Source organism: Coccinella septempunctata, chromosome 7, assembly GCF_907165205.1.
Source record: "Coccinella septempunctata chromosome 7, icCocSept1.1, whole genome shotgun sequence".
Classification (NCBI taxonomy): Eukaryota; Metazoa; Arthropoda; class Insecta; order Coleoptera; family Coccinellidae; genus Coccinella; species Coccinella septempunctata.
In genome coordinates this window covers 18,250,231-18,275,800 of record NC_058195.1, presented here as the reverse complement: position 1 = coordinate 18,275,800, position 25,570 = coordinate 18,250,231, and the positions used below count along the sequence as shown (strand labels likewise).

At 36.1% G+C, this 25,570-nt stretch overlaps 1 protein-coding gene across 1 annotated transcript in view; it reads right to left on the bottom strand.

Annotated features, from left to right (window-relative positions):
- The window catches only part of LOC123316714 (chitin deacetylase 1), a 29,205-nt gene extending 7,796 nt beyond the window's left edge, over positions 1-21,409 (bottom strand). Inside the window, exon 1 of the mRNA XM_044902913.1 lies at positions 21,212-21,409. Coding sequence (XP_044758848.1) covers positions 21,212-21,293 — 82 coding nt within the window. The 5' untranslated portion in view covers positions 21,294-21,409. The remainder of the gene's footprint in view (positions 1-21,211) is intronic.
- Positions 21,410-25,570: the final 4,161 nt, after the last annotated feature.

Here is a 25,570-nt window from a genome sequence, read left to right as displayed (position 1 = left end):
CCCATATTCAATATTCGATATGGTTAGGTTGATATCTCTTCTTCCAGCTTTCCTTGAAATAAACATAGAGGTGTGAGTGTATGAACTGAAGAGAATCAATTGATTTGATCATTTCATTATGAAGCCAAAAGATAAGTCTAGTAGTGGTTGGAGCGTTTCATCTCCTCGTATAAATTTGTCCGCGTTCGAGCATTGGAACTTTTCCATAAAACGGGAAAACTTTATTTCGTAAGCTGATTCTTTCATATCTTATCGCATTGGGACCCTCTTCTACAATTTATTAGATGGGATGTTGTGCTATAGGGGACGTTACAGGGGTTACTCGGTAAGTGATTAGATTTGTAGCGAGCAGAAACAGAGTCTGGGAAAATAACTGGCGAAGAAGAATAATTGATTTACGACTGATGGATTAAATGTAGTGAAATATCTTGATGGCACATCCTGAAAATATTCTCCGAGGGACTGGCCGTTCAAAGTACGTGAAGAATGTCATCCTTTACTTAATAAGCATAGAACGTGAGTGGTGGAAAATGAGCATGTAGAGGAGGTGAGATATAGGTAGAGATTTTACTCATGACTATGCAGTTGATTTAGTCAAAAAACAATTTAAATAAACGTTCTCTTAACTTCTCTAGATATATTTTCGAAAGTTTATCTTTCGAAAACAACCATCATCAATTCGGATATCTGAGACAGTAAATAAATCAATCAACGATGGATTCATATGCTCCTTCAAAAGGACGTTTTTGAAACGTGGATATGATGTACTGGCCTACCCAAAAGAAAGATCCATTTTTTTTTTTTTTTTTGTGTAGCAGGGGGAAAATCTGCAAGACAGACGAACCACCCTCATCTCCTGAGGGGAAACAGTGTGGGGTTTCTCACTCTCCTGAGCTCGAGACCCACTAAAAACCCTCAACTGCTTCTTGAATTTTGGTTCCGGGCATTTGCCTATAAACCGTTCATCTCTTGGTCGGTTTTCTTCTCGCACACTATCGTGCTGGGATTTATGTGTTATCCTCTATTGGATTAACACTTTATTGAATTTTTCAATAAGTTTCTGTTGTTATTTTAATCTCTTTTTAATTGATCTCTTGGTCTCCTTCGGTAAATTCGCATTCTCCTTTTGTCTTCCTCAGGGTCGTAGTTCACTAGTCTCCTGAGTTCTTGATTCGGATGGTTTTTCGCTGTTTCGAATAATTTCTCTGCTTTTCTGTTCATGAATTCCGTTATGGTTTCCCATTTCAGGTCCTTATAAATCTGTCTATTCCTGACAAACCAAGGTGCATCTATTGTACATCGTAGCAGCTTGTTTTCAGTGGCCTGAATTCTTTTGATATGGCTCTTTGCCGCGAAACCCCAGGCAACTGATCCATAAGTCAGTTGAGGCCTAGCAACGGCTTTGCTTATCTTCAATTTTGTCTCTTTCGACATGTGGCTTCTTCTCCCTATCAGAGGATAGAGTCTATCCATCGCTGCTTTCGTTTTGTCGATTGCTTGTTTGATATGACTTTTCCAAGTAAGTCCTTTGTCAAGCGTTATTCCTAAATATTTGGCTTCATTTTTCCAGTCGATTTCTTCGCCGTCAACATCCAATTTCGGGTCGCAGTCTTCTCTTCTGTAGTAATATTGCTTGGCTCTTTTGTCCATTGAGCTTGATTTTCCACTTTATGCACCAGTCATTTGTTTTGTCAATCGTCTCTTGTAGAACTCATTCTATTACTTCTGCCACTTTCACGTAAAATCTTCTATTTTTGAGATAATTCCTGATCAACTTGCATATTTTGATCGAATATCCAGCACATCTCATCTTATTCCATTTTTCTGGGTAGTGTTCTGTCCTCATAATTCCATTCGCGATATTTGTTAGAGCGGCTATACCTTTTCTAGGTAATTTCTTTAACATAACATTCGTTATTTTATCGCTTCCGGGAGCTTTCCTCTTCTTCAAACTTCTAATTATTTCCCTGATTTCGTTTGGCGATGTTGGCTTGTCTATTTCAGCAGTCGCTGGTAATTCATCCATTTCTTCATCATTTTCTTCAACCAGTTCTTCCAAATCTTCATTATCGTCGTCTATCCTGTAATTTATACTCGATTCTCGTTCGATCGAGTCCGCCAATGCATCTGCCTTATCAGTATTGGTATAAGCCATTCCCCTTTCTCCGTGTAGGGGTGGAATTTTAGTCTTTTCTCCTCGTAGGCTTTTTTGCATTCTCCATGCAGAATGATCGATTGTATTCAGTTCTTGAACCCTTTTGTTCCATCTGCTTGTTCTTAGATCTTTCAGTGCATTTTTCAGAACTTGGCTATGTCGGTTGAGGTACCTTCTATTTAGATCATTTTTGTTCATCCTATATATTCTTCTGAGTCTTCGATTTTCTTGTATAAGATCTTTTACTTCTTCAGGCGTATCGCCATGCGGATGACTTGGTGCTGGTCTCTTCACTCTTCTCGTGCTTTTTTCGTAAGCTTTCAATATAATCTCTTCCAGTTTATCAACCGCATATTCCAGATCGTCTGGAGTGCTTATTGTTGGAATTTCTGTTATTTCCGATTGTATTAAATGGCTGTATTTAGCCCAATTGGTATATTCTCTTATTTCCAGCAGTTTTTCTCTTGGTTCTTCTCCAATTGTCAATTCCACGGGATTGTGGTTTGAGGTTCCATCTTCCAAAGTTTCAATCGAGAATTCTTGAGTTATATTTTTCAATATCGCGATATCTATTACATCTGGTATTCCTCTTCCAAAAGCAAGATATGTCGGTAGCTCTGGTCCAATCACTATGGCATTTTGTTTTTCGGCGAAATTCTTGAGTTTTTTGCCATTTCTATTCTCTGTTATGCTGTTCCATAATGGGGATTTACAGTTGAAATCTCCGATGGAGATTTTCGGGTTTGATCCTTCCAACATGTTGTTTATCTCTTCTTCCAATAGATTGTTTTGTGGTGGCTTATACGCCGAGGTTATTTCGACTCTTTGCCGATTTAATTCGGCAACAATCGTCACTTTTTCTGTTTTTCCTTGTGTTTCGTCGGATCTACTTTTAAAGTAGTGTTTCAGATCTGTTCTCACCAATATTGCTACTCCTCCTCCGGTGTTTGTAATTCTGTCACATCTATATGTTTCATAATTCATGAAATTCAGTCGTCTGTTCCGGTTTATTCTTGTTTCCTGTAGGGCTACAATATCAGGTTGTCTCTCTGATATTATTTGTTCTATCTCGGCTTTCCGAGTGTTGATCCCGTTTATGTTCCACGAGATTATCTTGAGCGATTTCTTCCTTATATCCGTAAGGTCCATTAATTCAGTTTACTAAATAATGCTTGGAGTTTTTTCTCCATTTCCCTCTCAATTTTCAACATTATCTTGTTGAAAATTTTTTCCGTGAAGATATCTAAATCATCGGCTGATTCAGATATCTTTTTCTTCTCCTGTTGACTGTTCACAGCCTGTTTCATTGTAAGCTTCTTCTGTCCTTCTTTTTTCTGAACGGGTTTTGGAGTCTCACTCTTCTTTTTCTGCTCTGCAGGTTGGGTCTTCGCTACTTCCTGAATTTTTTGTTCAGAAGTTGTTGTTTTTGTTACCTTCTTTTTCTGTTCAACTGATTTTCGGGAATTCTTCTTTCTGGTCACCAACTTGAACTCGCTACATCCTTTGTAGCTAGCTGGATGGCCCTCTTCTCCACATAAGACGCATGTGGCATTTCTCTCTTCACCTTTTCTGATGAGTGTACAGTCATTGCTGCTATGACTTGAGCACTTCACGCATCTCCACGGGAAGGAGCATTTGTCTGTGCATGTCCGAACCTTTGGCACCTAAAGCACTGGCTTGGACTTTCTGCCTTCTTTTTTGGTTCGACTGTAATACAAAGGTTGTAGAGTCGTTGGATGTCGAATATCTCCTTCTTTTGGGTTTTAACCAGATATAATGGTATCGGCTTTTTCGTTTTGTTTGATGTCATTTTAGACACCTCAGCATCATCGATTCCCTGGAATTTCAGGTCATTTTTAATCAATTCCAGATCTGCGTCTATTGGAAGATGCCTAATGACGGCGTAAATTTTCTTTTCCTCTTCCATCTGGTATGTGAAATACTCCTTTCCAAGTTGGTCGAAGAATTTAGTTATTTTTCTGTAGTCATCTACAGTTGTGGCTATAATCTTGATTCCGTCTTTCACTACAGTAGCCCGGTTATAGCTGAATTTCTTGGTATAGAGAGCATTTGAGATCTCTACCCAATCTGATGTACCCATCATCGTGATGGGTGGGATTTTATCACTTTTAGGTACTCCCGTTGTTTGCTTGACGGTCTCCTCATCAGAAGAGGAGCTTTCTTTTCGCGCGCGTTTAGTTGGTGGCGCGTTTGGGGCCTTCGCAGCCAACGTTGCATCATTTTTTCTAGAAGAAAGATCCATGGGGCCACGGATGGCTAATAAATAGATCTACCTAGAACGTGGATAGTTCTGCTCATTGATCTACATCGAATACAGATAGAGAAGCAAGCTCGGAGGCAACTATGGAAGGTTGGATCTCTTGGCTTATCTTCCACCTAGAACGTGGATGTATTGGATTGATCTATCTTGAATATGGAGCTGGAGCATGAACACTAAGAGGTTCATCTGCTGTCACATCATCCATGTGAAACGTGGATCAATTCCTTTACAGATGTACCGTTAAAGAGGGTAGTCTACCTGAGCACAAAGTGGATCTGTTTGTTCATTGATTGACCATGAATATAAATCTGGTAGCCTTCTTATCCACTCGTAAAGGCTGATCTATTCGCTCATTATCCTCTCAAAACGTAAATTTGTTGGCTAAACAGATCTACTCTAAACGGAAATGTGTGATCTATACTGCATTCACTTTTATTTTAGCACTCGGTTGGCCATGGAAATTTGACACATTTCACTCTGTATAGTACGAAAATGTGGGGTTATGAAGCTTGTCAAAACATTTTTGGGTTTTAAATCAACGCTATGTTGCCCGTTCTTCGTGAAAGTTTCTGTTATTACGTATTTTATCAGTCGAATCTCTTCGGAAAATATGTGACGAACATAACTGAAGTTTATACAAACTGATTGCAGGCATACCAAATCCAGTTATTCGGATGGAAAATACAAGAGATCAGTATAATGTCATAATATGCACTAGCTTGAGGAGAGTTAATGTTTGTTATCTTCTTTGGCTAAAGTTTGAATACGTTATATCAGTAGTAGCTTTCAAAAATATTAACCCGAAGATGAAATGCATATGATGCTGTGGTTGGGAATGGGTATCTCCCGAAGGAATTAACAGATAATTACTTCATACATTAATATAAGTAAAATGAATTAAAGGAAGTGTCAAGTCAAGATGAACTCCACCTTTGAACAAAAATTTCATATGAATAAACAATTAACAGGACAACTGGTGCGTGTTTGTGGCTGATCATCTTAATACATATATATAATACAATACCTAATCATTATGATTAGGTATTTATTGGTACCTTAAGACATTCACAATGTAGAAGACAAACGATGACATTCATCGAAAATCCTGTAGTAAACTTTTCGCATTAATTCACTCAAACATAAAATTCTCAAATGCCACCACTTTTTTGGGTCTCCCAATAACAGGAAATTCTTTGTCATCCTCTTCATTCACAATCTTTCTGATTGTGGAAATATTCAGCTGAAATATAAGTCGTTCAGACTACTTTTCTTACATTGAATATGTTCGCTACCGTCTGACATATTTTGGATTTTGGAATATCAATATATAACTATTTGAATGAGCGGACCTGAAATCTAAATAGCACTTCCTGAAACCAACCCCTTCCAACTTATAAAGGCAGAAATGCAACCGCTTTAGTTCGCCCTTCTGTCGGTGCGATTACTTTGGGGCGCTAGAGTCGAGTCGTGTTACTATAGAAATCAAAAATAATATCTTTGATAGAAATCCTACATAGATTTTCAATCTATGAAATACTGTTCTGATGACAGATTTATTTTGGCGAAGTTTTTCCAAGAAATGTTCTTATTTCTTCAATAATTTGTTTGACTAGTGGGAATCATATACGTTCTTCTAGTTCCGTTTCTTGCTCTACTGGTAAGTGATTGGTTTTTTGATAATTATGTTTGTGTAATCATGAAGCTTGGAATTTGTCTGCTCACCGATGGCTTGAGAAAGTATAAGTTTTTCAAAGAAAAATTGTATTTTAACACGTTTAAAGTTGACTCGGTTTAAGGCCAGTGGTTCGATGAGACCGCTGTCACCAAAATCACTCCAACTCAATTGTGGCTATTCTTTAAACCTCATAACAGGCCGCTTGGCCACAAGGAGTGCTTTTTGGGTTGTCGAAAAAGTTGGAAAATATGATTCTATATCATATTCGTTCAAAAAATAATACCATTGAGTTTGAATACGACCGAGTTGAATACCCAAAGTTCATACAAAACCAAGCGTTATTTTTATGAAAATCCTACTAATTTAAGATGAAGTACAATTTTGCAACTGAGTACCTACTTATTTATGGATTTATTTTCAGTATTTGAAAACTCAACATTCCTGCAACAAATTTTTCTCGAAAATGGTTTACCAGAAGAAACAGAGAGTTCACCGAAGAGAAGACTTCGAATATCCAGTCAACAGGAGCAATTACAAGAATACCTATATTTCATTTCTGGTTTAATGTAATAGTTATGTCGTTATATTCCTAACCAATATCATTTTCTGCAGAACAACTCCTTAGAGATATGGTTTAAGGGTCAATAAAAATTCCGCTCCTTCCTAAACTGCTCTTATTTTATTTTCCAATAATTTGTACTTGAATACTTTTACAATCACGATTCATTTTTCAATCAACAAATTTGTCATCAATTTATCGGTACCTAATGTAGTATCTTTAGTTTTGTTGCAAATGAATGAAATAGTTTCATTTGTGAATTACAAGTAAGACGACGCAAAGTCTACTAGGGTTCAAAATTTCAAATCGTTTGGTATTTCTATGCTGAAACCCTGTCGCTTTTTTCAATCAATTTCGGCATTTTCGTAATAAAAATTGATATTAGTTGTGGCAACGGCGTTATAACCATAGTTATAACATTAACGACATTTCATGAGTGCCAACCTTAATCCGTTAAAAAAATTTGAGAAAATTATTTTATGGCCAACCGACTGCTAAAATAAATATGAATGGAGTATAACTATAGAGTGGATAACTCTAAAAAGTTGGAACTATTGGCTCAGGCTCTACCTGAAATGTGGATGTATTGAATTGATATTGAATATTGATGATATCTATTATAATTATAGATCTGGAGGCCTACTGATAAACACTAAAAGGCTGATGTGTTGGCTCATCATCCACGTAACACATTAATCTATTCGCCTAAAGATCCAAACAGAAAGTCGATACTTTAGATATTTCTACCGCAATAGTGGCTAATTGGTTTACGTGAAATACGGATCTGCCAAAATCTTCATCTGCCATTCGTTTTGGATTCGCTGAAAGGTATTTTCACGGGTAAAAACGATTAATTCACTCTTCCAATCAACCAGAGCTCATTTTTGCCAGCAGTAGATATCCGGATTAAACTTTTCATAACTTCAAGATATCTGACACAGTCTACCTACGAGAATATCGAATTTTTTGTTTTTCCATTTTTCATTATAGTTTCACTTAGAAAGGCTCTCTGGAGTGCAATTCACTATAGTTTCCTCAACTGTTCGGTTTTCTAGAGTGTACAGAACAACTTCTATGGACTCCGTATCCTAGGACAGTAATACAACACCGGAACACCCTGATTTTGACACAGTGCAAAAAGGTCATTTTAGGGGGTCCAAATACTTGCTCATTTTTGACCCAAAAACTTTAGATGTCAAAATAGTTTTCATGCATTCAAGTGGTAGCCTTGACGCTGCTGATTAGAGAACCGGAAATCACAATTGGATCGAAGAAATATAACAGGAGACATCGTAGATTGAAATTTTTGAAATAAGTCATTTCAACGATTAAAGTCTAAACGAAGAGAGATAGGCTTTCGGAAATGCTTGCAATAGATTCAAAGTGTTCAAAAATCTATAATTTCATACCAAGCTTCCAGATATCTGTTACTATTTACGACAAAATCGTAATCCATTTTGCATTTCCAGTGCATTTTGAAAGGTTCCCTCTGAAGTGCGATTCTACATGGAATCCTCAAATGTATGGTTCTCTAGAATCTACAGAACAACTTCTATGCACTACAGGGTGTCTCAAGTTCGAGTGCCTATTAGACGTTTCTGGAGAACTAGACATATTTGAAATCTGAAAATTGGGATTATGATATTGTTCGAAGTTCTCTACAGAGCTAAAATATTTTCGAAGCCCAAAAACTTCCGGTTATACAGGGAGTGAAAATAAATTCGACGAAAAAATTTTTTTTCAAGTTTTCCATTCCTGGTATGATCGAGTATTCCATAGTGAATACATTTCTGTTAAAACCATTGTATTAAATCGAATAGTTTTCGAAATATCCTAAAAAAACTGGAAAAAAAGTCAAATATGTTCAGTCAGTAATATGTTCATTATTTTTATTTTAAATATCCTGAGCGTAAACCGTTTTTACAACATCGAAGAGGAAGGATGTGAAAAGGTCATGCATCTTTTGGATTTCAAAAATATCATCACAGGGTGTTTCAAATTTTGTGTTGAAAATTGTGATCTTAAATTGGCCATAACTTCTGTTTTTCAAATTAGAACCCTATTTTTTTATAATTGTGTTGGATTCTGCGGTCAAAAATAATGATAGTTTTTTCACATGATTATGCTCCTAAATTCAATAATTTCTGAGTTATTTGAGATTTTCTGGATTTATGGTGTACGTATAGTCCATTCAAGAATGATTGACATCTCGGGTGGCTATGGAAAATCGAATTTAAGTTGGTAATAGCCCATAAATTCAGATTTTGTGTTGCGGAATTCAGGTTGGTATTGTGAATAAAAGGCAATCCACAGACCAATTATTCTGAATCTATGCACTGACCGAAGATAATTTGGATTTTGTACAGCTGTTTACATTCTTAACTTAATCCAACAAATCGGAAATATAATTATATCAATTTTGATTGCTGATAAATATGCTCTGAATTTGAATATTTCTTCTTTTCGAATACTCTTCTAGGTTATATTTAAATATTCCACTTCTGTGATTGAAACAACAGAAATTATTGAATATATTTTATGACCAGATTTAAGTTGCGATTCTTTTGCCAATACTCAGCTGAGAACCGATATAAACCATATATTATGTTATGCCAACAAAATTCTTCAAGAATATTTACTTCTGAACCATGTAGTTTTATTGGTTAAATATTCTTATTCAGAAGAGTCAACTTCTCACGAGGGATGACAATTTCGATTTCGTTTATAATGAATCCAAAGAGCAAAAGTGCTCTTGACACACAAATTGATTGGGAGTTGATTCTTGAGATAAGGTTTTTTCCAATTTTCTCTCAAAAATGCTCTCGGAAATTTTATCTCTTCTCCTTTTCTTTCCGATGCCAAAACACTCTTATACTAGCGCACGCTTCAACATTTCACCATGGTCATATGTTGTTCTCTTATCAAAAATCGACAATAATAATATTGCTATCATCTGTCACCAGGGAAACAGTTCACTCAGCCAACGAGCCAACTACAATTTGATTTGTGTAAACAAAATTTCGCACTCTCGTGATGGCCAGCGCGACTGTTGGCAAAAACATGAACTACTACTATTGGTACATATTTTAGGGGACAAAAAATCTGTGGTCTCAAAGCAGCGATCGTTCTCCTTCTCTCTACTCTCCATAGTCTGGACTTTCAAGTCCTACTGGGATGTCAATCATTCTTGAATGGACTATAGAGTCAAATTGATTGCATCTAAAAAAAATCAATGAATATTCTTTCGAAACCATGGGAACACTCTGTACCCATAGAAGATAAATTATCTGTTAATAATTCACAAGTGTCAGGTGTTATTGTTATTTGTTATCTTCATTTCTCGATTTAACAAAATGAACCGTTATTCTAATTACGAAATTCTGGATCTATTTTATATACATGGTGAATGTGACAGAATTATTAGTAGAACCTGCCGGGCCTTCAACGAGAAGTATCCCCATTTACCTTCCATGACGGAGAAGATCTTTAGAAAATATGTTTCAAACTTTCAAAGTTTTGGATGTGTGAAGCCCCTAAAGAATACAAAAGAAGGGTAGTTGATGATGAGGAAAATGAAATTATTGTTTTGACTTATTTCGAAGCGAATGAAAATGCATCTATTCGAAGTGCAGCTCATGAAATCGATTTAGACAGAAATTCAGTGCACCGAATTTTGAAAAAACACAACATGCATGACTACAAATATGAGAAAGTTCATGCATTAGAACCAGGTGACTACATAAAAAGGTTAAATTTTTGTAGAGGAATATTATAAAAACTTGAAAATGATGAAAATTTTTTGAAAAAGTTCATTTGGACAGACAAAGCAAAATTCAATAATGAAGGACTATTTAATAGAAAGAATTGCCACATTTGGAGAAGTGAAAATCCTCTTAGAAAAAGACAAAGAAACCCCCAGAACAAATTTGGTTTTAATGTGTTTGCTCTTTTGATGAACAATAAAGTGCGGTATTACATTTATGAAGAAAATTTAAATACAGAAAAATATTTGGAAATCCTGAGAAATTTTGTTTCTGAGTTTTTGTATGAACTGCCGTTGAGTATGTCGACTACCGCATATTATCAATTGGATGAGGCTCCGGCACATAGTTCGCACGAGGTGTCTGAAGAACTGAATGCAATGTTTGGTAATCGGTGGATCGGACGCCGTTCTTCACTGTTTTGGCCCCCACGATCTCCCGATCTTACTCCCTTAGATTTTTATTTATGGGGTAGAATAAAAAACATACAGCGGGTTTCATAAAACTTTGATTGTCCGATCAACGATTTGACAGTTACTCGATTTTTAAAACGAAATCACTAATACCTTTTCATTTCGAAATATATTGCGGAAGCAGCAATTGAGAATGATTAAATGCACGTATGAACATCTTAATTTGATGCGAGAATGTTATTCTGAATGACTAAAACTGAATTATCGATTGAAATCAAATTGACGTCTATACGTCAATCAAGCGTTGATTCCCCGATCAAGCTTTATGAAACCCGGTGTAAGTCTATGAATCTCCTATTGAAAGCAAAGAAGATTTGAAACGGCGTGTGGAGGATGCTTTCCACTCGCTAAAGGGGGAGGAAATTGAGCGAGCGACTAACCGAGGTGTTTCAAGACGTATTCGAAAGTGTGTGGAACAAAATGGTTACCATATTGAAACTCTTACCTGATCATTTATTTTGTTAATTTGAGTTTTGAAACGTATTTTTATTTTTATTATCATAATTTATTTATAATCATAATTCGGTGTACTGAAGTAGCGAATCTATTCAATGTGTTTCCTATTGAAAAGATGAATTCTCATTCGCTTCGAAATAAGTCGAAATACTAATTTCATCAACTGCCCTTTTTTTGTATTCTTTAGGGGCTCTTACATTCCAAAATTTGGAAAGTTTGAAACATCTTTTCAGAAATTGTAAAAAAAATTGGTATACTTCTCATTGGATACTCAACATTTTATGTCATCCACCATGGATTTGAAATAAACAATATCATTAAGAGCATTTGAATGTGTATTGCGTATACAATTGAAAAAATAAAATATAAGAAATAAATCCAAAATCTCATTATTAGAATAGCAACGATTCATTTTGTGAAATCAAAAAATTTCATAACGACTAACAATAAGACCTGTCTGACACTTGTGAATTATAAATGGGATGATTTATCTTCTATGCTCACAGAATATCCTTATGAATCAGATTCGAAGAATTTGACTCTACGTACTACATAAATCCAGAAAATCTCAAATAACTCAGAAATTATTGAATTTAGGAGCATAATCATGTGAAAAAACTATCATTATTTTTGACCGCAGAATCCAACACAATTATAAAAAAATAGGGTTCTAATTTGAAAAACAGAAGTTATGGCCAATTTAAGATCACAATTTTCAACACAAAATTTGAAACACCCTGTGATGATATTTTTGAAATCCAAAAGATGCATGACCTTTTCACATCCTTCCTCTTCGATGTTGTAAAAACGGTTTACGCTCAGGATATTTAAAATAAAAATAATGAACATATTACTGACTGAACATATTTGACTTTTTTTCCAGTTTTTTTAGGATATTTCGAAAACTATTCGATTTAATACAATGGTTTTAACAGAAATGTATTCACTATGGAATACTCGATCATACCAGGAATGGAAAACTTGAAAAAAAATTTTTTCGTCGAATTTATTTTCACTCCCTGTATAACCGGAAGTTTTTGGGCTTCGAAAATATTTTAGCTCTGTAGAGAACTTCGAACAATATCATAATCCCAATTTTCAGATTTCAAATATGTCTAGTTCTCCAGAAACGTCTAATAGGCACTCGAACTTGAGACACCCTGTATATCCAAGGACAATTATAGAATTCACTGATTTTCAACAGAGGAGCAAATAGGTCTAGATTCCCTAAATAGCTTTTATGTGCTCAAGGGGTAGCTTTGGCGATGCTAATTATACAATCAGCATCGCCAAATTCGAATTCTTCATTGGATCCAAAGAATATAATAGATAACGCCGATTAAAATTTTTGAAAAATGTCATTTTAACGATGAAAATCTAACTGAAATAGGATTTCGGAAATGCTCGCAATAAATCCTCAACTGCAACTGTTTGGTTTTCTATAATCTACACATCATACTATATTCCAGTTCACTTTGAAAGTCTTTCTGGAGTGAAATTCTCCATAGAATCCTCAACTGTTCGGTTTTCGAGAATATACAGAACTTTTATGCACTCCATATCCTAGGACAGTAATACAACACCCTGATTTTGACACAGAAGTGCAAAAAGGTCATTTTAGGGGGAGTCCAAATACTTGCTCATTTTTCACCCAAAAAATCGAGATCTCCGAAAAAGCTTTTATAGTCTCGATTCGTAGCTTTGGCAATGCTGCTTATAGAAGCCGGAAAACCGGATCGGAGTAATATAACGCGAGATATCGCAGATTGAAATTTGCAACGCTTGAGAAATGCCATTTCAACGATGAAAATCTAAATGAAGGGAGATAGGCTTTCGGAAATGCTCGCAATAGATGCAGCGTGTTTGAAAACCTATATTTTCATACCAAACTTCCAGATATCCTGTTTACGAGAAAATAGATTTTTTTTCTGCATTTCCCAGTTCACTTTGAAAGGCTCTCTGGAGTAAAATTAGCTATGGAATCCTCAATTGTTTGGTTTTCTAAAATCTACAGAACAATTTCGTTGCTTAAGGACAATAATAAAACACCCGCATTTTCAACAGAGGAGCTAATAAGTCAGGGGGGTCTTGCTCATTCTTGACCCCGAAAAATCGAGATTTTCAAAATAGCTTTTACCTTTAAGTAGTAATTATAGAACCGCAACTCTTAATTAGATCGGAGGAATATAACGAAATATATTGCAGATTGTAATTTCTTAAAAATGCCATTTCAACGATGAAAATTTCGGAAATGCATGCGATAGATATTTTCATTCCAAACTGATATCTGATACTGTTGGCGAGAAATTATGTTTTTAATTTTTCATTTACCCCTTCACTTTGAGAGGTAGGAAGGCGTAGAAGGGCCACATAATATTTTAAATTTATTTGTCATTAAATTCCGACTTTGAAATCGAAATTTAACTATAAATTCTTTAGACTTCAAACTCGGAGTTTTATTTAGTTCCGAACTTCTACAGAGTGGTCTACGATGACGTAGATCAGTTCCTGAAATACAGTTTGCTTTCTACAAATATTCAAAATCATAAAGGTACCTAATAAAAGGTGTTCCCACATTTATGATGAATCGAGGATTATGTACACAGGGTGTACATTATTATTTGAGTTTTCTTCTATGAGAGGTCATAACAATGATATCACAACCTTTTACAGGGTGTGCCATAACGACATGAATCTTTTTTTAGGTATAGGTGTTCCGGATGTTTTATGAGAAAACTTCTTTCTCATATGTACTTGTGGGGCGATCTCAATGGACAAGAAATCAGTAAACCCGATGTGTTTTGATGTTTCTTTAGATATCTTACATGAAGAGGTCATTACAACGGTGAGAAAACCTGATATAGGCTGCTCTATGAGTTGGTTTATTTCCAAATAGATATGTATAGAAGATATTCATGAGAGGATTCAGATTTCACAAAATGAACACGTTGTTCTTTAATAAATATTGAACTTGATGTATTTTATTGCAGAAAATTATCATATTATCATATTAGGTACATGTTTTTGAATAATTATGAATTAATGGTCGTAGACAGGTAGAGGCCAGGTTGGGTATAACCTCCCCCAACTCCAGTACTGAAATAGTAGCCATAAAATAACATTGAGCTCCCAGGCCACCCAAAAAAAAAACGGCTACGCCAATGTAAGGATTTTTATGAATACAGAAGGTATTCCATTATGTACCTACACCTGTACCTATGTACCTACATATGGAAAACTAGTTTTTATAAAACATTCTGTATATCGAGAAATGACCGAAGCCGTCATGGAACAGCCTGTATAAGATTTTCATAAGACATACACACATTACATATGATTTAATCACGCAAGGAGAGTTGAATGATATCTAAGAACCTCCTGTATAAATAACAATCACGAACACACAATATGAATGAATTTCAGTATTCATTAATACAGAAACACATTGTATTACGAAAGCAAAACCTCTCATCAATCCCTCTGTATACAGGGTGTTTCATCATAAACTGGACAAACATATATGGTGGGTAAATGACACCAGAGAATCACTTTTGCCTTTCGTCGCATAAGCGAGATACAGGGTGTTCAACGTCGTATTTGAGCAATTTTATAATGAGTGTGGTCAGTTATGCATAAACCTCAAAGTAACGGTTTCTGGTCACATTGGAGTATTTTTGAGTGTCAATTCAGAAAAGATGAAGAACTCTGTAAAAAAAATTCAAAATGGCGGAAAACCTCCAATGTTCGTAATTTTTTTTTCGGTTGCCAAATTGAATTTCATTTTCTGAATGAACACAAGTTTAGAACAATTTCTGTGAAGAAATTTTTTCATAAATCAAACACAATTTTTTTTTTTACATGTCTACAGCGAAAAAAAAAATTTCACCCGAAATTGTTGAACCGTTTCCCGATTGTACTTCCTTTTATACCTAACACGAATATGGAAACAGAATCGAAAAATATCAAACCGTTTCTTTACTGCATCCGTCCAAATATCTCGCAGGAACCTCTAACATAATCAAAAAATAAACACTGGTTGGGCTTTGAGGCCCAAAATTTTTAAATCGAGCTGTCGAAACATTACAGATGGTAATATGAATTTATCACAAAAAAGCATTTTCGATTAAATTTTGTTGGGAGTCGAACTCGCGACTTATAATGTTATTACCCTCAATTGTGGAATGTAAATTGCATTGTTCATTTAATCTATGGTAAATTGAAATTAATCGAAGGATATGAATTTTCGTCACCAAGCAACAGCAATTCACAGAATTTGACAGTGCATTCGAATTACCGTTGCTTGGTGACAAAAATTCATATCCTTCAATTAGTTTCAAATTACAATCCACAGGTCAGGGTAATACCACAAAGTCGCGAGTTCAACTCCCAACAAAGTTTCATCGAAAAATGTTTTTTTGTGATAAATTCATATTACCATCTGTAATGTTTTGACAGCTCAATTTAAAAATTTTGGCCTCAAAGCCCAACCAGTTTTTATTTTTTGATTATGTTAGAGGTTCCTACGATATATTTGGACGGATGCAGTAAAGAAACAGTTTGATATTTTTCGATTCTGTTTCCATATTCGTGTTAGGTATAGAAGGAAGTACAATCGAGAAACGTTTCAACAATTTTGGGTGAATTTTTTTTCGCTGTAGAGATGTGAAAAAAAGTTGTGTTCGATTTATGAAGAAATTTCTTTACAGAAATTGTTCTAAACTTGTGTTCATTCAGAAAATGAAATTCAATTTAAAATTTACAATTTTTGAAAGATGCCATTTCAACGATGAAAATATAAACGAAGAGAGATAGGCTTTCGAAAATGCTCGGAAGAGATGCAACGTATTTGAAAACCTATATTTTCATACCAAACTCCCAGATACTGCTTCTATCCCCAGGGCGGTGCACGCATCTATCCCAATATCACCCATCGATTCCTGTTTATTTTCGATCAGCACCGCTTCAATTGTGTGTTTTCCGGATGCAAATGATATCCATATATTTTAATTCGGCCAGCTTTGTCGGAGCTGTGTAAATAGAGGCTAATGATGGGGTAGATTCCAGTTGTCGGACTCGACCACCCTTTCCGACTTTGACCAACGATGAAATCGCTTTCGAATGGCTCGGCAATAATTCGTCAATTTGAACGTGGGATATTCGAATAAAGTATGAATTCGAAAGCAACTGTTTATAGGTCTTTGTGATGGACGGGGCGTTTTGAAATACACGGGAATGCACTATTAATCGCATCGTTTTCCAATTTAACCGAATGGGTCGTCGGTTTTTCGATCTTGAGTTATGAAAAAATGAAAAATGATGTTATGGCGGAAATATTTCCATCCAAGTATGAAATTCACCACTATGGAAATTATGTTGGCTTCTCGTCAAAAATATTTCCGACATATAATATAGATTGTACTAATTTCTTAACATCTGGAACACAAGGAGAGAACACAGATAAAACTAAAGAAATTTCATTTGACACAGATAATCAGAAGGGAATTCTAGAGATCAAAATATGAAGTTAGAGCATCTTTTACAAGACTTTCCAAATTAATTCAAGTCAAATCTAGTTGATTTGGATTGCTTTGTCAAAAGATTGCGTATTAGAACGTTATTGAACAAATGGGAGTTTTTGGATAAACTGAATTGTCCGGTTGGAAAAAAATTGAATGATTCTCATTAGTGGCGAAGATAATAGGGGGGCTTCCATAAAATTTATTCTAATTCTTGAGTAAGTTGTATGATTGGACTTTCAATGAAATAAATAATAATAGTACGAGAGCGTTCTTTAGTGCGCCGCGCTATTTTATTGGTAAAAAAAAAATAAAATTGTAGTCATTTTATTTTGGTTGCATCTACTTCGGAACACATTTGAGAATATGATTTTTTTTTGGCGGACGTTTCGTGACCGATGCTTAATGCCTGACAGACGCCATTTTTTATGAAGAAAATAGTGAAACTCCAAACCATTTCTGGACGGTTGAAATTTTGATATTATGTTATTCAGATATTCAAGAGGAATTGGCAGACATTAATTCGGTTGTTTAAAGGAGGCAGACAGAAGATATTGTCTTTTTGTGAATCAGCTTTACTGAATTCATGTGATTTTTCAATTCGATGAGTTACATTTGCCGAAAGGGAGTATCCACCCAATGACCCCATTCCTAAAATACTTAGTTTCTCGACTTTTTTGCGATCATTCACTTCTCAAGTGTTCATACCAATAACGCAGTATGTATTTTGAAACTTTGAGGGCTCCATTTAACAACCGAATTGCGTGGTGCTTGCTAATTTCATTGTTGAGCCTCGAATATGTAAATATTAAAATAGCAAAAATTCAGCCTTCCCGAAATGATTTCTTGACTTTTTTTCACTTCGCATACTTCGCAAGTGCCCTGGCCGATAACGTAGTATGTATTTTGAATCTTTGAGGGCGTCTGCCCGTCTGCCCCTTTTAGCAACCGAATTGGTGTTTGCCAATTACATATTCCACTCTTGAATATCTAAATAATATAATAACAAAATTTCAGCCTTCCTGAAACGATTTCTTGACTGTTTTGCGATTATTCACTTTGCATATGCACTGTCCGATAACGTAGTATATATTTTGAATCTTTGAGGGCGTCTGCTATCTTTTAGCAACCGAATTAATGGCATCTGTCGATTTCATGCTTTACTCTTGGATATCTAAATAATATAATATCAAAATTTCAGCCTTCCTGGAATGGTTTGAAATTTAACTATTTTCTTCATCAAAAATGGCGTCTGCTAGTCATTTAGCAACGGCCAAAACGTCTGCCCAAAAAATTCATATTCTAAAATGTGTTTCGAAGTAGATGCAACAAAAATAAATCTTCCTGAAATTACTGTAATTTCATCTTTTTTACCTATAAAGGAGCGCTGCTCACTAGAGAACGCAACGCCTCTCCCAGCTGTCGTTCAGGTGAGTCCGAGGAATCATAATACACTGCGCAAAAAAATTAACGCACATTATGGAAATCCCAAATTTATTCTACAACTGAAGGTGTTCTCAATGATAATTATTTTTATCAGAATTATGCATACATATGTTATCCACTTTCAACGGTTTTCTTCAATACAGATGTTTTTTCCCAGCAGGAATAAAAAAAGATGATATTATCAGATTTTGAATGTATTGGCTCCATTCTAAATTCAGTTGTTCTCGATCAATTCTAGTGATCAATAGTTTTTTTTTCGTTTGATTTTCTACACTCGATCGCTATGCAACGCGAAACACGCAATTTGACCAAAGAGGAATGTGCCCAAGCGGTAGTTTTGCGAGAAGAAGGGTGGACATACACAAGAATTGCAGAAAGGTTTGGAGTTTCCCATACAAGTGTGTCCAGAATGTTGCAGCGATTCAGGGAGACAGGTATGAATGTCCGAAGACCAGGACAGGGTAGACCACGGGTAACAACTGCTATTCAAGAACGTTACTTGAGACTCTTGAGAGTTTCTTCGTTGAGGCAAAGGTTTGCAACCGCTCGCCACCTTCAAATTCAGCTTGAGCAAACTCATGAGGTGCAAATTAGCACTCAGACAATAAGAAATCGTCTCAGAGAATATGATTTAAGGCCTCGTATCGCGGCAAGAGGCCCAGCTCTTACCCCAGCCCATCGAAGGGCGCGTTTGGATTTTGCGAGAGAGCATATCCATCTGGAAGAGGCCGATTGGGAAAGAGTTCTCTTCACAGATGAGTCTAGATTCTGCCTCTACCATTGTGATCGACGTTCCCTTGTATACAGACGTCCACATGAAAGATATGCTCAGTGCAATTTCCTGAATACTACTGGTTTCGGGGGAGGATCGATTATGGTCTGGGGTGGAATATCTTTGACTGCTCGCACAGACCTAGTGTCCATTTAATGTGTCTTGTTTCTTGTTTCGTTCGAAACCTTCCCGAGAGAACATAAAAAATAAGTTGTAAAGTCAATGTAGAGTTAACTTTCATTAAAATTGAGATTTTCAGAATGTGCGTTAATTTTTTTGCGCAGTGTATATTGAAGAGTTAGCCTTCCTAAAATTCTTGCTCGTAAATGTTGCTAGCTCTTAGACTCAAAGACCCGGTTGTTTAGTTCAGGTTTCAGCCAAGATTTAGGTTGATCCTAGATTAACCTGACATTTTTTTTTTCATAGAGATTCTATGCTTAAACGTCGTTTTAGAACTTAAGCTTCGTTCAATCAAATGGTGCATACAGCCATAAGTCTATCATTTAGACTTAGATATTTAGGTAGTTAGTTAGTTACTTTAGTTTATTCAACTATTCGGCATCGACAACTTAGGTCATTAGCCGAAGACTTAGACATTTATCAGCAATAACCTTTTATTGACTTCTGCCATAATTAAGAGTATTGAAAAAATGAATTGATCTAATATAAATATTAATAATCGATTAGCTCAGTTAGAATGCATATCATAAAAATTTTTTTTTTTGAGAATGATGCTCTGTACATTTTTCTTCACTAAAGTTTGAAGAGTCTATTCATTTTATTGACATTTCAATTCTATCACTCACTCTAAAATTAAAAGTAATTTCATTAAAGATCTCCCTATTATCTCCGACACTGATGAGTATCAGTGTATCAGTATCATCCAAAAACCTCCATGTACCTACTGAATTTCATTTTAATCCTCGAAATTTAGACAAAGCTGTCCCAACTTGATTCGATTTTGGAGATGTTGAAGATGCATTTTACGATCTGAGTTGATATAAAGTTTTTACATGAAATGTAGTCATAATTTTTTGAAGGTATGCTGTATGTTGGGGTTATCGACAATGAATGATGATATAAATCACAAAAATTGATGGAAATTGTTCATCCTAACTACGAGTTAGTTTTTTCAGTAATTTCCGAAAGTCACAGAATAATCAAGCTGTTCCAAATGGGCCTATTTTCCTTCATTCCAAGTTTTTCTTTGATGACTCTTAGAGTTTCCATTTTTGGTGTAGGGTTTGTTCAAGTTACCTCCCCTTTTTTTTTACGTAGAATAATAAAAAATATAGGTTGTATTTTGAAAAATTTTTTTGCGATTAATTCGATTCCTTTAATTTGAGGATCTCCTAAATGCCCTCTACATTTTCGGTTCAAACAACAACAGTGTAATTTTACTATACATCTTGTCGAAATTGAAAATTTTAAAGATTTTCTCGAAAAAACTCAGCAAAAATATTCGAAAAAGTGTGACTTCTCGTTTTCATCATTTTCATCAATAATAAATAATTCATGAACCGTTGAGTTTTTACCCAAAGTAAGGTATACTGTTGAAATTGTCATCAAATTATGCAAAGATTTACTGGGTGTTTTCGATAAACCCGCAGAGTTGCGCAAATATTTTAGGGAAAGAGTATATTGTCGAAAAGAGTAATGTGCAAATTTTCAGTACAAAATCATGATTATTTCTACATAAACGTCTAATGGTCCATCGTGGTGGACGCAGTGTATATGAACGTTGAAACCGGACACCATGTATGATAAGCCCAGAATAATCCTTTAATTTTCGGTATTTAAAGGACAAACTAGAAGGAGAATTATTAAGTATATGAAATTGAGCAGATCCTTAATTCATTTTCGAAGTAGCCAAACTTGAAATATGTTATAGTTATGGTATTTAATCAGTGAATTTTGCGATTCTATAACATATTTCACTAGTTTTATCAACAAAATTTGCTGCAAATGCCATACACGTGCGAAATCATTCCTTGATCCTTGCTCATCAAATAATATACTTTTACTACTTTCCCCCACACTGAACTGGGCAGAATTAATCCGGCATATAATTCACGGTCTGAACACTCAAGAACTACACCACCTAAAATTCTACTCACATTCGGCTCGTACGAGGTAAAAAAACATCAGGACTACGAGCACTCCGTCGACTTTTTGACACCGGAAACAGAAGCGTTCCATGTTCCGACAACTTCGAATGTGCACTAAGTGGCATTTTATTTTCTCTCTCGAATGCGAAGAAACTTTCTCGGCGTTATATGGTAATTATCCGGAGGTAAGTAGTTGATCTTGATCGTCGTACGTAAAAGTTTTGAGGCTCTCGTTCGGCCGCTGGCAAAAGGAAGAAGTAAGAAGTAGTCTGATGATGGCGCTTTTACTCGAACGCGAAGATATGTGCTAGTGTCGTTTTGTGGGACAGTGGGTTCGGTGACACGCTGATGCAAAATGGGGATTGAATTCATTCATGAAAGCATTTTATACACGAGGCTGCACCTACTCTTTCTTGGAATCCAGTAGGGTTTGTTATTTTTGCAAGATAGATTTTATAGCTATTATTACAACTAGGGAAATATGAACAGTATATGTATTCATACTTCCTGTGTTGTAATCAATAGAACAGAACAATAATGTTCTGAAAATGAGAGAATTAATATAAGATTGTAAATTTTTTCATTCACTGAAATTTTAACGTTGCTTTGGGTCGTGTTTGTGAGAATCATGGTTGACTGGTTTGATTTTCGAGTCTGGTCAGAAATAAAATTGATGAAATGTCAAACTACGTGGAAACTCAAGCCACTAAAGCCCGTGAATCTTCGGTTCCTGCGAAATATAAAGCTGTCAACGAAAATATTGATATGTTGCTGTGTTTCTTCTTATTTTCGATGTAAGACTAATTTATTCGATCCCCCAATATATCCACCAAATTCATTCATTAATTCATTGCTGTATCCCGTTACCGAGAATAAATCTGCAAAAAGACTCAAAAATAAAACTATCGGTGCGATCAAACTTATAATTTCTTAGGGCTACCTGCGAGTGTGTGCCCTCCTGTGACTGAAGATACCCAACCGTGACCTATAGATGCTTCCACACTCTGAGCATGGATAGTCTCCAACCAGATCTGGCCGCCGCTGTGTTCTTCTCGAGTCTCCATTATAACTGTGGACCAAAGATCTGCACTGTGATCTGTCATCTGTCTTACGCTAGTTGTTCCCAGCATAGATTAAATGAACATGAGAATTTTTAAGTTGATCTATGGTTTCCAGTTATGAATGGCATTTACTGATTTTAGGGATTGATGAGGCTCAAACCGCCTAAACTGGCCTCCTGATTTCCGAGCTCCCTCTGTGAATTCGCCATACAGAGCTATTTTGGGCAGTCTTGTGTCATGCATCCTCAGAATGTGGCCGCTCCAACTGAGCAACTCGCGCGCTGCAAGACTGCATTTGAAACTTTGTGGAACCATCTGATGTGCATTATTTGTCTTAGATGACGTTGTTGCGTTTGTTCAAGATGTTCAATATGTCGACTATAGGGCGCCCAGGGAGGACCACTGCTTTGTAAACAGCTGTCTTGGTCTTCAGATTGAGATCGTGATTTTGAAACACTCTGCCCATAGCTTCCAGAATGCCCGTGATGCCGAATTGATACGGTTGTGTATTTCCGTGTTCAGGTTAGCCATAGTATTTATGAAGCTTCCCAAGTATTTGAACTGCTCGACCTGTTCTAGAGCCTCATCCTCCAGGCTGATATCTGTTTGAAGGCTTTCTGGCGGACTTACCAGGATTTTGGTTTTGTCAATATTGAGTCTAAGGCCTAAAGCATCGTATACTTATATGTTTATAGGTATCCAACATTATCTGTAGATTCTCTGAGCTGCTAGCGATAAATGCGGAGTCGTCTGCATATTGAAGTTCCGTGATAAACAATGGCCAAAATTATCAAAGCTAAGATCAATGTCAAAATTTTCGATGAAGTGGAAGCATTCGTAAAAAACAAAAATAGAGGATACGTTCCTAAAAAATCAGAAGTTTTATCCCGGGAGATCAAAAAATTCTTGAGAGAAGCTCCAAGTAAAGATTTTTGATGTATAATGAAGGTAAAAATTTTATTTTGATTTTCTCTGTTGAATAGATTTTTACATCCGTGATTTTGAAGGTCGCTTTGATTATGCGAATTCTTTGAGCCTGCAGAACCATCGAATTGGTGAATATGCTTTCTTCCCGAGTATCTTCCGATATCGAAGATCGTGGGTCTGTGATCGTTATTAACGCGTCAAAGACGAAATATTATTTAAATAGGAAATTTGCAATAATTCATGAAGAAGATCTGGGTGCTGCTCGTTTAGTGGGAGAATATTCGGCGTTGCGTCCACAAAGTGTTCTTAAGTTCTTCGTGGGTTATCGTTTTTTTTTTTTTTTTTTTTTTTTTTTTTATAGCAGGGGGAATCTGCGACCGTGAAAACACGGGGCTCTATCTCTCGCCCAGAGGAACCCATTTCTAGGGAACACTGTGGGGTTACTCACTCTCCTTCTGAGTTCGCGACCCACTAAACCTAACCTGCTTTTTGTTGGTTCCGGGCATTTGCCTATAAACCATTTATCCCTTAATCGGTTGATTTCTTCTTGCACATTGTCGTGCTAGGGTTTTCATGTTCGTCCATTTCGGATATCTCTTCTTAGTATAGTTTTAATAAGTTGTCGTACTCATTTTAATCTCTCCTCAATTGATCTCTCGGTCTCCTTTTATAAATTCTCATTCTTCTTCTGTCTTCCTCCGGATCGTTGTCCACTAGTCTCCTGAGTTCTTCGTTTGGATGTTCCTTCGCTGTTTCGAATAACTTTTCAGCTTTCCTCTTCATAAATTCGGTGATGGTTTCCCACTTCAAATCTCGATATATCTGTTTGTTCCTGACAAACCAAGGCGCATCTATGGCACATCGTAGTAGCTTGTTTTCTGTTGCCTGAATTCTTTGTATATGGCTCTTTGCCGCGAATCCCCAAGCACCTGATCCATAAGTCAGTTGCGGTCTAGCAACGGCTTTGATTATTTTCAATTTTGTCTCATTTGACATGTGGCTCTTTCTACCTATCAGCGGGTAGAGCATATTCATCGCTGCCTTGGTTTTGTCAACGGCTTGTTTGATATGGCTTCTCCATGTTAGACCTTTGTCTAGGGTGATACCTAAATATTTTGCTTCGTTTTTCCATTCGATTTCTTCTCCATCTACCTCTAGATTTGTTGTAGTTCTTAGTCTCCTCTTCTGCAGTAATATCGCTTGGCTCTTTTGTCCGTTGAGTTTTATTTTCCATTTAATACACCAGTCATTTATTTCATCTATAGCTTCTTGTAACATTCCTTCTATAATTTCTGGCTTGCGATGTCGCATTGCGATTCCTGTGTCGTCGGCATATAGTGTCAGCATAGTCCTTGGAGATTTTGGTATATCGTGAATATATATGTTATACAGTAACGGCCCAAGTACTGACCCTTGAGGCACCCCTGCTTCCATATATCTGGTTGTGGACTTTTCTCCTTCCACTTTCACGTAGAATCTTCTGTTCCTCAAATAATTCCTAATCAACTTGCACAGTTTCATTGAATATCCAGCATATCTCATTTTGTAAATCAATCCTTCATGCCATACTCTGTCGAATGCTCTGGCGACATCTAGTAGTACAAGACCGGTTGCTTGTTTATTTTGGAATCCTTCTGTTATGTATTCTGTGAGTCTCAGTAATTGCTGTTCAGTTGAGTGGTCTCTTCTGAATCCGAATTGCTCTGCTGGAATGAGATTCAGATTTTCAGTTTCTTCTGTAAGCCTCCTAGCGATTACCCTTTCTACTACTTTTCCTAGGGCGGACAATAAACTTATCGGCCTGTAGTTTTGGGGGAATTTCTTATCTTTGCCTGGTTTGTTGAACACTATGACTTCTGCAGTTTTCCACTTTTCCGGATAGTGTTCAGTCCTCATTATACCGTTTGCAATATTTGTGAGAGCAGCTATACCTTTTCTAGGTAATTTCTTCAACATAGCATTCGTTATTTTATCACTTCCGGGAGCTTTTCTATTTTTCAAGCTTCTGATTATCTCTTTTATTTCAAATGGAGAAGTTGGTTTTTCTATTTTGTCGTCTACTGGTGGTTCGTCCATTTCTTCTTCGTTGTTCTCTACAAGATCTTCCAGCTCGTCATTATCGTCATCAGGTCTGTAATTTATTCTCGATTCTCTTTCTATCGAGTCCGCCAGTGCTTCTGCTTTATCGATATTCGTATATGCCATTCCTCTTTCTCCGTGGAGAGGTGGTATTTTAGTCTTTTCTCTTCTCAGACATTTTTGCATTTTCCATGCAGATTGATCGATAGTATTTAGTTCTTGAACTCTTTTGTTCCATCTATTTGTTCTCATGTCCTTCAGGGCATTTTTTAGAACTTGGCTGTGTCGGTTTAGATTTCTC